The 13,498-nt window shown below is 36.4% G+C and overlaps 3 protein-coding genes across 7 annotated transcripts; all 3 read left to right on the top strand.

Moving 5' to 3' along the window:
• The first annotated feature begins 2,014 nt into the window (after positions 1-2,014).
• On the top strand, positions 2,015-4,250 carry LOC105697874 (protein RRNAD1). The gene is made up of 8 exons (XM_012421605.1): positions 2,015-2,141; positions 2,415-2,524; positions 2,581-2,845; positions 2,970-3,118; positions 3,182-3,490; positions 3,571-3,724; positions 3,793-3,902; positions 3,980-4,250. The coding sequence occupies exons 1-8, from the start codon at positions 2,025-2,027 to the stop codon at positions 4,248-4,250; spliced, it is 1,485 nt and encodes a 494-aa protein (XP_012277028.1). The 5' UTR covers positions 2,015-2,024.
• A 710-nt stretch (positions 4,251-4,960) lies between these two features.
• On the top strand, positions 4,961-7,935 carry LOC105698196 (ras-related protein Rab-2). The gene is made up of 4 exons (XM_012422233.2): positions 4,961-5,111; positions 5,706-5,845; positions 5,923-6,279; positions 6,458-7,935. Exons 1-4 carry the CDS (start codon positions 5,066-5,068, stop codon positions 6,557-6,559), a joined length of 645 nt encoding a protein of 214 aa, XP_012277656.1. The 5' UTR covers positions 4,961-5,065; the 3' UTR covers positions 6,560-7,935.
• A 285-nt stretch (positions 7,936-8,220) lies between these two features.
• LOC105698161 lies at positions 8,221-13,455 on the top strand. 5 transcript variants are annotated; one of them, XM_012422177.2, is made up of 11 exons: positions 8,750-8,930; positions 9,085-9,493; positions 9,758-9,963; positions 10,042-10,290; positions 10,366-10,651; positions 10,732-11,009; positions 11,080-11,223; positions 11,328-11,571; positions 11,652-11,794; positions 11,873-12,008; positions 12,102-12,283. In XM_012422177.2, exons 2-11 carry the CDS (start codon positions 9,127-9,129, stop codon positions 12,281-12,283), a joined length of 2,235 nt encoding a protein of 744 aa, XP_012277600.1. In that variant the 5' UTR covers positions 8,750-8,930; positions 9,085-9,126. The 5 variants fall into 5 exon arrangements, with proteins under 5 accessions (XP_012277598.1, XP_012277599.1, XP_012277596.1 ...); XM_012422175.1 differs by lacking the exon at positions 8,750-8,930 and adding an exon at positions 8,221-8,288 and having other exon boundaries at positions 9,085-9,963; XM_012422176.2 differs by lacking the exon at positions 8,750-8,930 and adding an exon at positions 8,324-8,452 and having other exon boundaries at positions 9,085-9,963.
• Positions 13,456-13,498: the final 43 nt, after the last annotated feature.

The raw sequence follows: 13,498 nt of genomic DNA, 5'->3' as shown, positions 1-13,498 counted from the left end.
GTGCACTTTTCCCATTCAGAATTAGGGTCTGTCGTGGAAATTGCCTTGAGCGGATTCTTAAAAGGGAAAGCCACTTTGAAACATGTGAAACACCGAAACAGACCTCGATATGATATCATTGACTATTCGAGTGTATCAGTGAAGACCATGCGAAGTGGCTTCATCTAAAATTCATCTTTTTGGTCAGGAATTAATTTCTTTTAAGAAAGTCGCCTCAGGCAACTTTTCAAGAGGGAAGGTCATTCCGGAAGACGGGTTTTTCGGCATCTATTAATTCTAACGTATAACCCGGGAGTACGTGAAAGAAGCCATGGGCATTTGGCGAACATCCAGCCAGCGCTCGGATCCAAGACGCGCGTCCTACTTGGTAACTTTCACTTACGTTGGCCTAAGAGTTCCAAATAACCTCTGGAGGCTCGAACTGGACAGATTGGAAGATCAGACATCTTTATTGGTAATTTTAACTCACGTCGCGTCACTGGGCCAATTCTTCTCATATTTTGGTATCTGCATCGACCGATGCACCGCGCGACGGTACATCAAAATTCGTTTATTGGTGTCACCAGACTGGAGAAAGTTCGAAAAGAATGTCTTTCCTTCGAATCATCACTTTTTCCTGCCTCGAGGAATTTTTATCCGCGGATGTGACGTGGTCGGGTGTTGGGAAATAATAGGAAGAGAATTTGCAAATAACCAATAGTGGTAACGATGGACGATATAATAGCTCTCTCGGTGATGTAAGCGAGAAGTATAAAAAGAGCCAATTTTACAAATATGAACCGCCATTCCTACTCGAGACCCTGCGAACAAATGGCACGTAATTAGAAGTTACATGCAATGCGTGTTTATATAATAATAATGGGTAGGGTAACAATTTTACTATAGTTCTAAAGAGCCTCTGAGAGGTAGATCCATTGTGAGTAATTACAGTCCACATTTCGCCGTTTAGGAGTTCTTAGCCGAGCCTGGAACGTAACCATTTTTTTTAAACGTGCGAAGTGAGCTAAAAATGATCATTAAAATAATACACAGACGTGGAGGAATTATTGACAGAGGGGAAGTATTAAATGTCTGTTGGACTACTATTCGAGCGTAAAAAAATTATAATGAAATCCTGAGATGATACACGTTCAGGTGAATTTCAATCTCGTATAATAACAGGTAGTGTGACAATTCTCCCGAAGCTCGGAAGCGTCGGCGAGAGTAAAATCCCGAGAAACGTCGATGGCGAAGATTGCATTATTTCGTGTCTGTTTAATTCTCACGAAAGTGGACTGAAGATGAACGATACGATCCGCCTCCTAGAAACGTATACTCGGAGCCCTCCTCTTACATGTATAGGTGTCTGGAGTGCTCGGAAGGAATAACGTAACTGTTGAAGAGTGAAAGTGCCGCGAAGTGGGACGCACGAACTGTACTTGGCATTATAATTATTAAATAAACGAAATAAATAGCACCCGACTACCAGACTATCCATCTAGAGCCCGTGTTCCACGCAGAAATGGGAATTCTCACGAGACCAAATGTTAGATATTAAAGTTTCCTAAGACCTCAGAGCCAGAGGTAGATGCGCTAGAGTTATTCCGCTCGTTTTCAATGTAACGCATGCTCTTTTTCCATTTGGAAGAAGAAAGTGACACGTCCGGAAACGCTCGCGCCTTAAAAGAAAAAAACAATGCCTGCGGTTTAAGGAATAGTTGCACAGATTGCAATTGCTAGCACGGAATATTTACGGTTCAAAAGTGGCTCTAACCGCGGCAGGTTATCGACATTTCAGTTTCTCAGGATTTAGAATGTGCAAGTACAGTACATATAATGATAAACTAATAACTTCATATAATAGAATAGGACTACACATATGGATGCCAGATATTCAGAAAATAATTTATTAGTGATTACAATCCATACAAAAGGAACGTAACGAAATAAAATCTTTTTAAGGTTTGATTTTTTTTTTCGGGGGCCATCAGTTTCTGCACCCATGCTTCTTCGGTAAGATAGGTCCTACCGACAAACGTGTAACAATGGCGACTGCAGCAATCACCTGTGATTGCTCTTCGTGTGTCGGAGCACGTGTTACCATTCAGCAAATATTTTGTGTTCTAAGAAAATATGGATGGCTGCTCGATTCCTACGTGGTGGTTCGTATTCTCTATATTATTTTGTAAAACCGCGATGCGTATTCTTTGAGAATAACTAGATAGAGTTACCATACGTAAACTCGATACAACGGTCATGGACAAGAAGTGACACAGACGGGCAGTCGCATAGTTTGTTTTCTGAAGCGTGGCGCTCACGTAACTCCGCGCATTATCGCGGAAGTAAAAAGTTGGACAAAAACGATACGTTTCATCGTTATGAGAGAAAACCAGGGTTTTATCGGCATATTTATGTAGTAACGTATGCATTTCCAGGACTTTTACTACGAAGACTTGTGGCAGAAACTGCCGGAGGCGTGGAGAATTATTTTGGAAGATGTGTCGCCGCGAGAATTAGGAACGTGGATATCGGGGGAACACCAAATGTTTGTATCTTTTAAATTATGACGATTCCCATGATCTACTAATTATTTATTTGCAGCGAACGAGTCTGGCCGTTAACTTTATTAACTCTACGACAAATCGTTAGTATTTTGACGCTTAACAGAGATTGCAATGGTGGCATAGTGTTTAAATGCGTACGAGCGGGAAACAGTGAAAGGGTTTTTCCGGAGCGCAATTTAAATAAACCAGGTGCTCATTTCGAAGGATCAGAGAATTCAAAGGTTTCAGATAAGAAATTCAAAAATATATTTTCGAAGCACGTGAAAATTAAAAAACGACATGAAATTGAGAAAATTGCTGAGGTAATATAGGTTTCAAGAAAATGAAAAAATTTTCATAGTTATAATTAATTGTAGAACTATGCAATATATTATATGACCTTACGGCCATTGTAATTTACTTTAAGCACAATCAATACTATTCCAGATATGTGCGAACTGTGCAGTTCAAACTAATTGTGAATGCATCGTGGATGTAGGTGCAGGCATGGGTCATTTAGCACGTGCATTAGCATACAAGTACGGATTATGCACCGTTTGCATCGAGCAACAACCCGTGTTATCTGAACAAGCGAGGTAGCATTTATTTAAATTTATGCAAAAGAGTAATGTCAAAATGGAGATAATTTTGATTTGTAGAAAGTGGGATGACCAATTGCTTACATCTTTGAGTAAACATGTCTCTGATTTTACTAAAAGAAAACCACTGCACGTATCAGCAACAGTAAAGTCATCAAATTCGTCGAGAGCAGAACTCACAACTCAATTATTGGCGTTATTTAGAGATAATTTCTATCTAAATACAAATATATCGAATTTTGGTTTTGTCGGTTTGCATCCATGTGGAGATTTAGCTGCAACTTTGCTAAAGGTTTACGCTGAACAAAAGGAAATTAAATATTTATGCATTGTTGGTTGCTGTTACATGAAACTAACATTAGACGGCAGGTATTATATTTTCGTAATTTTTAGTTATTACTGTATTTAAAAATTACGACTACAATTAAATTGCATGTATATTCTTTCAGTGATGGTTGCGAGCAATTCAAAGGGTATCCACTCAGCAAATTTGTCTCATCATGCTCAGATTATAATATATCATATAATGCATTGGAAGTAGCTTGCCATGCTTTGGAAAATTACTGTGATAAACTGAAGGAAGAAAAATATAATGATCTAATTGTAATATATCAGTTTATATAAAAGGGCATCATTCAATGACATTATTTGAAAATGTTTCTTTTTTTAAGGTACATGCATATAGAGCAGCATTAGAATGTATATTAATTTCAAAGAACAAGGTGCTACGTCGTTCTCAAGTAAGAAGTGTAAAATTGAAAAAAGATATGACATTTGAACAGTTAAGTATCATTTTTTAAATCAGAATCCAGAATTTCTATGTATAATGTGAAAGTAAAACAATTCAATGTCTTTCAGATATTGTAATATTGCTACAGAGCATTTCAAGGTTGAAAATCAACCAACGAAGCAAGATTGTGAAGATACTCATATACAAGCGTTTTTAAACAATTGGCGACAAATTGTCGCGTTTAGTTCACTTCGATTCATGCTTGCACCTTTAATTGAAACCATAATTTTATTGGATAGAGCTCTTTTTCTTTCTGAGAAAGGTTTAAATATGTCATTAAAATCAGAATTTGACCCGAAACTTTCGCCTCGAAATTTTGTACTGACATCTTTTAAATAAAATAATGTCTATCCGTGATGAAAGTGATAAAAATGGTATGATATGGGTGTGGTACGAATGTGGGCGAATTGTATGGGTTTTGGAATCCTGTTTTTGTCGGGTTCCCAGAGCGCTAGGAAATTGACGGAAGCAGGTGTCTATGCTCAAGTGGGTCCCAATCCACGTGGCGGGACCTGGGCGATTGGTGCTGATTGGTGCTGTTCCCTATGAATAGCACCAATTCGCGAACTAGCTGCGAAGTAGAATTTAATTAAAATTAAGTTTCTCCAATTGATATTTTAAAGTCTTTTCTCAAAGTAGTTTGCGTCTCGAATAAAATGAGAATGAAAGAGTAAGTATCTGCAGGTAATGTTTGGACCTGATGTGGAACAAGGTGTGTGTCCACACTAAACATGGACTAGTTTTACTGGGTAACCGTCAGATAACAGCATTTTCGTATAAAATAATTTCTGCTTCTGTGAATACTTTAATTATAACAAATTTTCAAATTATCACATGAAATTTTTGTGTTATGCGAATACGCCAAGTTATTTACATCGCTTATGTAGAAAACTCGTCACACAAAATATGTAGTAATTTAATGATAAAACTAGGTAAATTGCCTAGGGTACTTTACTTATCGAACTTTGACTAGTAGCGCTACTTGCGGAACCCGAAGCAGTTTCCGAAGACACCCGAACATAACCGAATATTCTTCTAGTGACGTCACGGCCAAGCAGAAGAGATAAAACACACGACAAGCTGTGGAACTGTTTCGTTGCGTGCAGCTGCGTGCTTAAATTCAGTATACCTTGACGAGCTTTACAAACTTTAAAATGTCTTACGCATACCTTTTCAAGTATATCATTATTGGCGACACGGGTGCGTATTCGAATTACAAGATGCAAGGGGCTGTTTGATCTCGTGATGGTTTACATACTGTGCTACTACATCGTCTGTGACAGCTCCCATTGTTTTCGTCGCATTTGCCTAATCAATTCTTTACTCCTACTACTCTCCAATATTTTTATTGTTGTAGTTCATTTCATCTTGCGAAGAATATTACACATAATTATATATGGAATGTACCTTTTTGATATGATGGAAAGTAGTCTCACAATCATTTTTGATACACTGTTCATCTCATTGGGATTAACTCAACATCTTTCTGCTTCTCATTGCATCTAATGGTGTTATCGTACAAGAATCAGACTAATCGCATGTAATGCCTCTACGTATTCTTTTGTACATTTGGCTAATTTCCTGCATATGTTCTTTAATTTGGTAGGAGTTAGAATGAATTAGCAAGAATTTTAATAAATTCCAATCGCTATTTATATTTAATAAGTTTGAGTTCATTTTCCGATAACGTTATGCTTATAGATACCGAAATAGTTACCAACCCCTAAAGTAATAAAAATGTAGTCACTATTTATAATATGAACTTCGTTTGCAAATTCGGTGCATCTTTTATAGGAGTTGGCAAGTCCTGTCTCCTTCTACAATTCACGGATAAGCGATTTCAACCTGTTCATGATTTAACAATCGGGGTTGAATTTGGAGCACGTATGATAACTATTGATGGAAAACAGATCAAGTTACAGATTTGGGATACTGTAAATATCATTTCAATATTTGGGTTCTTAATATTGTAATCTTAATTTTTTAGTAATGAACTTTATTATGTGTATAGGCCGGTCAAGAGGCATTCCGTTCAATTACAAGGTCATATTACCGTGGGGCAGCGGGAGCTCTGCTCGTATATGATATTACCCGTAGGGAGACATTTAATCATCTGACAACATGGCTAGAAGATGCAAGGCAACATTCGAATTCCAACATGGTAATAATGCTGATTGGCAACAAGAGCGATCTTGAAAGTAGAAGAGAGGTTAAGAGGGAAGAAGGTGAAGGATTTGCACGGGAGCATGGACTTGTTTTTATGGAGACTAGTGCAAAGACAGCAGCCAATGTAGAAGAAGCATTTATTAATACAGCCAAAGAAATTTACGAAAAAATACAGGAAGGTGTCTTCGATATCAATAATGAGGTGAGTCATTAACATTTACTGGATACCGTGTAAAGTCTTTTATTTGGTACTTAAATTACAGTTTTTATGAATTGTTACATTATTAATGTTTTCATTTCAATTATTTTGATATTTATTTTTAATATTAACCTATAGTCACAATATAGCATGCCATATTTTGCATTTTTGTACCTTTTAGGCAAATGGAATTAAGATTGGCCCTCAACATTCTCCGACTAGCCCTGGTGGACTAGCTGGTACCGGAGGTCAGGGTGGTGCGCAAGGTGGTGGGTGCTGCTAGGGCCTGGGGGTAGCTTGCCCTCCACTACACCCCTCTCCGATCTGAATCGATCATCCCATTCCCGATCCTCATTTTATCCCAAACCACCTTCTTTGTACATTTAATTTTTGTGCGTCGCATCACGAGGTAACGAGTGATAATTGATGTATTTATTATTTAAACAATCTTTACACGTAATGGATAGGATACTGTAAGGCAAGTGTTGTATATCACTGAAAACATGGAATCATAATAAAGTCTAATTTACAGATTGTCACAGAAATCAATCTACATTGCTTCTTAATTGTGCAATACATTTAAAATTGAAGCTACAGACTTTGCTCTTTTACTAGTCAAATTTAATCAAGAAATTTCTAATAAATTAGTTCAATGCTTAAAGGTAATTACTCGCTTTGAAGAAACGTAAAAGATTACATTAACGGCACATGACATTACATTTTGCAAGCTTCTAGTTTTGGAATGAGAACTCAAGTTTCCTTCCATGCATATTTAAAAGCATAGGAAAGGACATTGCAGTAATTCTAAGAAAACGTAATAATTTTCACTCGTTCACCTAACGCGACAGTATATATATGTATGTACTATTGATGTACTTGAATATTGAATATGTAATGGATTCAATTCGTTCTTCAGTGGAGAACTGCATAGCGAAATCAGAATGTTTCATTTGATAGAAATGTAACAAAGCCTAATTACGTATGTGTTATCTGTATTCATGGCATGGAAAGAAAAGTTTGTGTTGTACATAAAGATTTTGAGTCAAGGTTACTTTAGAGACTTTTACATAAGTTTTGTTTCTCTGCTGCTTAATTGAAATTTTCATTTACCACTACCTTTGCTGTAAAACATTTTATTCCAAACTATGTGACCAAGATGAACGGTACAAGAACAAATGTGTGCTACCTTTTGAATGATAAACTACTTTATTGTATTGTAAAATAAGTATATGCTATGAAAAATTGTCATAACGTATCATATTATTGGGACAAGAATTATAGATCTGCATTAGAGAGCAAGAGAAACATAAATTCATGTACCAAGCATAATTAGCGCACATACTCCATCGTCTTACAATTATTTTAGCACTAGTCACAAATAACACAATTAAATGTCTAATAACTATCTTATGAGGAAAATCGAGCAAAAAATGTATACCCTATTAATATAATTCTACTTCGTATATATAAAGGGGAACATTAATTTGCTTTGTTCCAATGATGACTATATAATCTTTAATCTATCTGCACTTGGTAGGAATTCTTGTTAATCGATATATTATGGAGCATCATACCTTTGTGGGAGTTTATGTTTTACATTTCAATTATGCTTATGTATCTTCATTACCAAGCAATATATACTGATTTTTGTGAAATAAATATCTACATGAAGTTTATTTAACCAATCGTTTTCCGAAAAACGAATCAAACGATTTGATTTTAACATTCGAATCCACACGGCATTTTTGTAGACAGATTTAATAATATTTCTGATCAATATTGTAATCTGAAAATTACTTTTAACCGTTACATTCCCGTTAATGAAAAACGGTTTCAGTTTGTCAATGGAGAAAGGAAACGAGTACAATTTTTTAGCGTTTTAAATTCGTCCGCCAAAAACTGCTTGAATCGCAATGCATGATGGTTTATATTCGCTGCACATTTCGGGCGTTAGTAGTCGGCAATTCAGATTTCTTTCGTCATTTTTAATATCCTACCATAAAGAGGAAAAAGTACGTTTACATAAAGTATTATACTTAAATTGTTATTAGTTCGCGATATTTTCTATTTCTCAAGATTCATTGAATTCGATTAATTTTCCTATGTTTTACTGAGGGATCAAAAACATTGAAGAAGTTCAGCAGTTTCGGAGTAGGTCTGCTAGGCGGCATAATAGGTGCGAAACATGGACATTCTCTACTGCTTCATGGTTTGAGAGCGTAATGAGTTGCGTGAATTGTAAATTTCCAAATGAAATTTTCCGGCATTTCCTTGATTATGAAGATCTATCCTTCGGTTTTGTTTCAACTAAGGCACGTGAATAAGGGACCTCAAATTATGTGGCACAGCAACTCTGTCATACAAAATCTCGTTTAGCAATCCGAGATACGTTCGCGATTCTCTAAATGCGCACAAAGATGTGAAACAATCAGCTGACTTCCGGAGCTAACGTTTGTCGGAGTGGTTAGTACGGCGAATCGCAGTCCCAAAGTGTGACAGAATAGTTTCGCGGAGAGATATAGAATTAAACTAGTTTATAACGATTATGTAAATGAGATTTTACGCTGACCGCGCGATTTTGGGATGGCCTAGCATTGGCGAGGAGTAATGTCAAGCTTTACCTTGCCTCAAATCTGTTCGGCAAAAAAGATTTGGTAACGACGTTTTATCGAATAGGAACCTATGCTACATAATATTCGTGGCTTATTGTTCTAGAAGACTTAGTTTCTAACAGACATGGAGTATATATAATCAAATAAGGTGAATTTACGAATAAGTTTAATTTACGTTTCTTAATTTGAATTCCAGATCATACGTTTTCTGAAGCTTTACCTGTAGTTAAACTATAGGATGAACTCAAAGGAAGAAAACGATCGAAACGATGCAGAGCCCAGAATTGATAGAAGTATAGAAACGAATGACAATTTGTCATTCGATCAATCTGCTAAACCATGCAAGACGACCAAACTCCAAAACAGAATGTCTAATGAACAGTTTAAAGTGAACAATAACATTGGAGACGTTCAATGTTCTTCCCCATTTAAACCTCCGATAATGTTGACGAATGGGGTACAAGAGATGCCAAGCAATGCAGCCGAGTTTTACCTGAACTCGTCAGCCATTGATATGAGAGCCGATACGTCAAATCCAAATTCTACATCCTTATTTACGAGCACTCAGCCTACTAAATTTCTACCATTGAATACTAATGCTTCTAGTGAGTCCAAGTACAAGATTGTTGCAAGTACAAATCCTTCCGTGAATTCAAATTCTCTTAACGCGTATTCGACCCTATCTCCTATTCGGTCAAACATACCTGTAGAACAGTCCAATGTATCAGTTCCTCAGGGATCTCTTGATACAAGTTCACACTTGCATTCTCCATCACCCTTGAATTCATCCATTGTGTTTCAAAGTTCAATGACTAATCCCTCAATGGAAGATACAGATATGCAAAATAATGTTGATTATGTTCCCAAAGTGGAGAAGTGTCCACCAAAAGTATCATGTAGCTCGGATTCGAGCCCAGAAGTAGATCCCACATGGACATCGAATTCTTATAAGCCCAAGTGTATTTTAAACAATATCAGTGGTAGCATAGGTTCAACCAGTCAGGGCACTTGTCGTTTTTTAAGGCCTAATATTAATGGAAATAAAGAAGTTGCCGGTCCTAGTGGAATGCAAAAGGTATGTTAGTTAAGCCGATGTAAAGGTTACGGTGATATAAGTTCAGTGGAGAATGTTTAAATAAAATATTTCTTTCAGGTTTCCCATAGGGAGCAGGAAAGGCGTGATTCAAGTTCTGGCAATGAAGGAGATATGTCCGATGGCGAAGATTACTGTATTTATACATATAAAGGAAATGATGATAGCATTTGCTTAGATATTAAACAGCAGCAACGGCAGGAGCAAATAGAAGTACACGAAGTAGATGGACAACATCATAGCGATAGATCTAGCCCAGAAATGGACTTTCTGGAAATGGATTTTGATCCTGGTCCTTCGTGTGAACAGGTTATTAAATATTTTAATCAATATAGTTATCATTATTTTATTATCTGCTGTTTCAAAGTAGATTTGTTGTGACAGGACACAGGTGACAGTGATTTGGCTTCGATTAACGAAGATGTACAAAATATAGCATTAGATAATGTCGAAGCTGATGCAGTGTCATTAAATGATTTAAGTAGTGGAAGGGTTGTATCTAGACAAAGTCTTTCATCTTCTACTCAGAATAAACAGGAGAGTTCAAAAGATGTTAATCATGAAACCAATCATTTGGGCACTGATATGGAAAGCAGACCTGATGAAGGTGTAAATCAAACTAACTCGCTTTCTAGATCTTTATGGATCCCAAGTACGAGTACTGGAATCAGTAAGTACTTGTTTGCAAATGTGTGAAGAAAAATTTATAAAGACTGAAAAGATCTGATTTATAAAACGTAACAATCTCAGGACGATGGGAGGCAACTGGTCTTTACCGCACCAGTGGATGTCCACTACGAGAGTCCCATGGACACCATAATACAAATGGTGATTTGATTTCACCGAGTGATAGCAGAGACACAGATGCTGAACTGTGGGCAGATTCCTCAACAGTATCCGTTCCAGAGAGTTCAAATTTAAATTCCAGGAAAAATAATTTGAGTTCAACTCTGTACCATCGTATGATGGCCAAGAAACTGATGCTCAATAAGCAAGCAGCTTTCAACCAAAGTGGTGATTCTAACCTGGTTAATATGCATTTTATTTTGCTGATAAAGCAACAAAGTGCCTCTGGTATCATCTTCTTTATATTTCTAGGAAACTGATTTATGTAATGAAAGGTTAGATGGACTTCTACCAGTTGAAAAAGTAATGTTATGGAATGAACAGGAAGCAACAGTAAAACAAGTAACTCAAATAGCAACTTCAGCTTGTGGTGCAACAGCTGCCATTAATGCTCTTGTAAGTTTTCTTTGGACATTGGTAAAACCAATGATTGAAAACTTACTAATATTTTAAACTTAATTACTTAGTATATATATATTTATCTGTCTTTTTCTTTTAAGCTGGCTTTGAATATTGCCTTTTCTCTAGAAGTATTAGTTCGAGGAGTGGCAACTAGGTTAAGGGAACCAGGCACACCGCTTCCACGATATCTTGTTAGTAGATCTTTAGCAGGTTCAACACATAAAGATTTGGCAAGAGGTATATCTTTAGCAACAAGTGGTGCAGCTATAACAAAATTTTTTGCCTTTTATCCGGAACGAAAGGTTTCTCTATCACATTGGCTTCATTATTGGATTTCTCGAGGTAGTGTCAATGAAGGAAAAAATATTTTCGTATACATTCTAATACATAGTACAGTTTGTAATTGTGCGTGATCCTTTTAGGTGCGGCACCAATTGCCACTTTAAATTTACAACATTGTGGTGAAGGTAATGACATTCCTGATGCTTGGCACCATCAAATGATATTTGGAGTCGGTCCAGGAGGAATCTATTTGACAAACCCTGTTCAGTGTCTTCCCGAACAGGTTGGTTAAGAGTATTATCATTTGGCAGGTTTCATGCCTCACTATGAGAAATAATTTTTTATGCTAATTTAATATTAGGTTGTTTGGCACCAACTTGTCAATCCCAGTGTTCTCTTGGTACGACGAGCTGATGTTTTAGCTCACTGGAATTCGACAACTGATTTGACTCCCCTCACTTTGCTCAATCAAAGATGGCGAAAGCTTAATGTGCTTGGTAAGGATCATTATCCGGTTGCTCTCAATTTTAATGTTTGTTTTATATAATTACATCTTTCAACTTATACGCATATTTACTTCGAATATTTAGGACAAGTTGTGAATATGGTAAGGGAGACGATGTGGATGAGACAGCAGCCCGCTGTGTCTATGTCTTATACAACACATATTCGCATTCCTGCATCATATGAAGCGGGCATAACGTTAGTAATGAGTTCAGAAGCTCCTGCTGCTACAGAATTAATGCTCGCTGAGCAATTACCATTACTCTAGTCTCATTGATTGAAACAAGTGAAATGATTGGCTGCGTTGTTTGAATTACTACAAGCAACTGTGGTTACAACTGGCTGGTCCGCACAACGTTGCATACAACGTTCAGTTAATTATGTCACGAATTAAGGTTTGAACAGTGAAAAATAATGTGCATCTTACTAATGTAAATATTTATAATTTTCAATTGCTCGATAGTGTTTCCGGTCTGTATAAACAGGCGCAAATCGACTGACGTTATTTCACGACTGTTTATTTTCGACATATTCACTTGAGATAAGAATTTTTTGTGATTTCTAATGGGAAAGATCGCGATTGGTATGAATTGTTTAACATGAATTAAAACTGATCAAATTTGTGTCATCTAATTTTCAAACGTTTTTTCAACTGTTGATACTATACACAACTTTTTTTAAAACATTGTGGGCATAATTTTTCAGAGTTTATAGGATGCATGACTCATGTTAAATTCTTAGAATTAATCGCAGAGTTATTTTTGTAGTTACGATTTATACGTGTGAAAGGTACAGCATTCATTCGATCTTTTCATGGAAGTGTATGTAAACATGGCAAGTTGTGCTGGTCATCGCTCGCGTAATTATTATATCCTACTTAATAAGTGGGATGTGATAGAATCCGTTCTGTTTTATCTGAATTTATGTTAATTCTAAGATTCAGTAAGAAAGAGAAAAAAAAGTATAGTAGTGGAAAATCGATACAAAATCAATAATACTGTAAAAGTTTGGGAAGCGTGTCAAGTGATGTCATATTTGATGTTATTACAGATGGCCCAAGTAGCTATTCAAAAACTATGTAACAGATATTGTACAGAAGACTATAGGTATTCATGTATGTATCACGTTGCTTGATAAGTGCGTAACTAAAATAAAATTAATTGAATGCATTAGTCTGAAGAAATATAATTAGATTGTTGTGCCTTGCATCTTGCTACAGGACATTATTGAGAATTGGTAATAACTTTTACGTTGTATGTAATTGATTTGATCGTATACATGTTCGCATACGAATGTAGGATCGAATAACAGAACGAAGTAATTACCGTGTAATTACATTAGGCACTCTTTCTACAAGTATGCTTCGAACATCCTCGTATCATAAAATCCATAAGAGCAATACAAATGTATTCTTATATCGATAAATCGATTTCTTTATGAGCCTCGTTAATTTTATTGCGCACTACTTGCATAAATCCGTTAG

This window comes from Orussus abietinus, unplaced genomic scaffold, assembly GCF_000612105.2.
Source record: "Orussus abietinus isolate OABI.00-Male unplaced genomic scaffold, Oabi_2.0 scaffold1, whole genome shotgun sequence".
Lineage (NCBI taxonomy): Eukaryota > Metazoa > Arthropoda > Insecta > Hymenoptera > Orussidae > Orussus > Orussus abietinus.
Note: the sequence above shows the minus strand (reverse complement) of the source record. Positions and strands in the feature narration are given on the sequence as shown.

Excerpts from the sequence above, each read along its gene's own strand:
- LOC105698196 (XM_012422233.2), top strand. The coding sequence starts at position 5,066 with ATGTCTTACGCATACCTTTTCAAGTATATCATTATTGGCGACACGG. Across the intron at positions 5,112-5,705 it reads TATCATTATTGGCGACACGG|GAGTTGGCAAGTCCTGTCTC; the intron begins GTGCGTATTCGA and ends CATCTTTTATAG. Across the intron at positions 6,280-6,457 it reads TCTTCGATATCAATAATGAG|GCAAATGGAATTAAGATTGG; the intron begins GTGAGTCATTAA and ends TGTACCTTTTAG.
- LOC105698161 (XM_012422174.1), top strand. The coding sequence starts at position 9,127 with ATGAACTCAAAGGAAGAAAACGATCGAAACGATGCAGAGCCCAGAATT. Across the intron at positions 9,964-10,041 it reads GTCCTAGTGGAATGCAAAAG|GTTTCCCATAGGGAGCAGGA; the intron begins GTATGTTAGTTA and ends TATTTCTTTCAG. Across the intron at positions 11,795-11,872 it reads TTCAGTGTCTTCCCGAACAG|GTTGTTTGGCACCAACTTGT; the intron begins GTTGGTTAAGAG and ends ATTTAATATTAG.
- LOC105697874 (XM_012421605.1), top strand. The coding sequence starts at position 2,025 with ATGGCGACTGCAGCAATCACCTGTGATTGCTCTTCGTGTGTCGGAGCA. Across the intron at positions 3,725-3,792 it reads AAAAATATAATGATCTAATT|GTACATGCATATAGAGCAGC; the intron begins GTAATATATCAG and ends TCTTTTTTTAAG. Across the intron at positions 3,903-3,979 it reads AAAGATATGACATTTGAACA|ATATTGTAATATTGCTACAG; the intron begins GTTAAGTATCAT and ends AATGTCTTTCAG.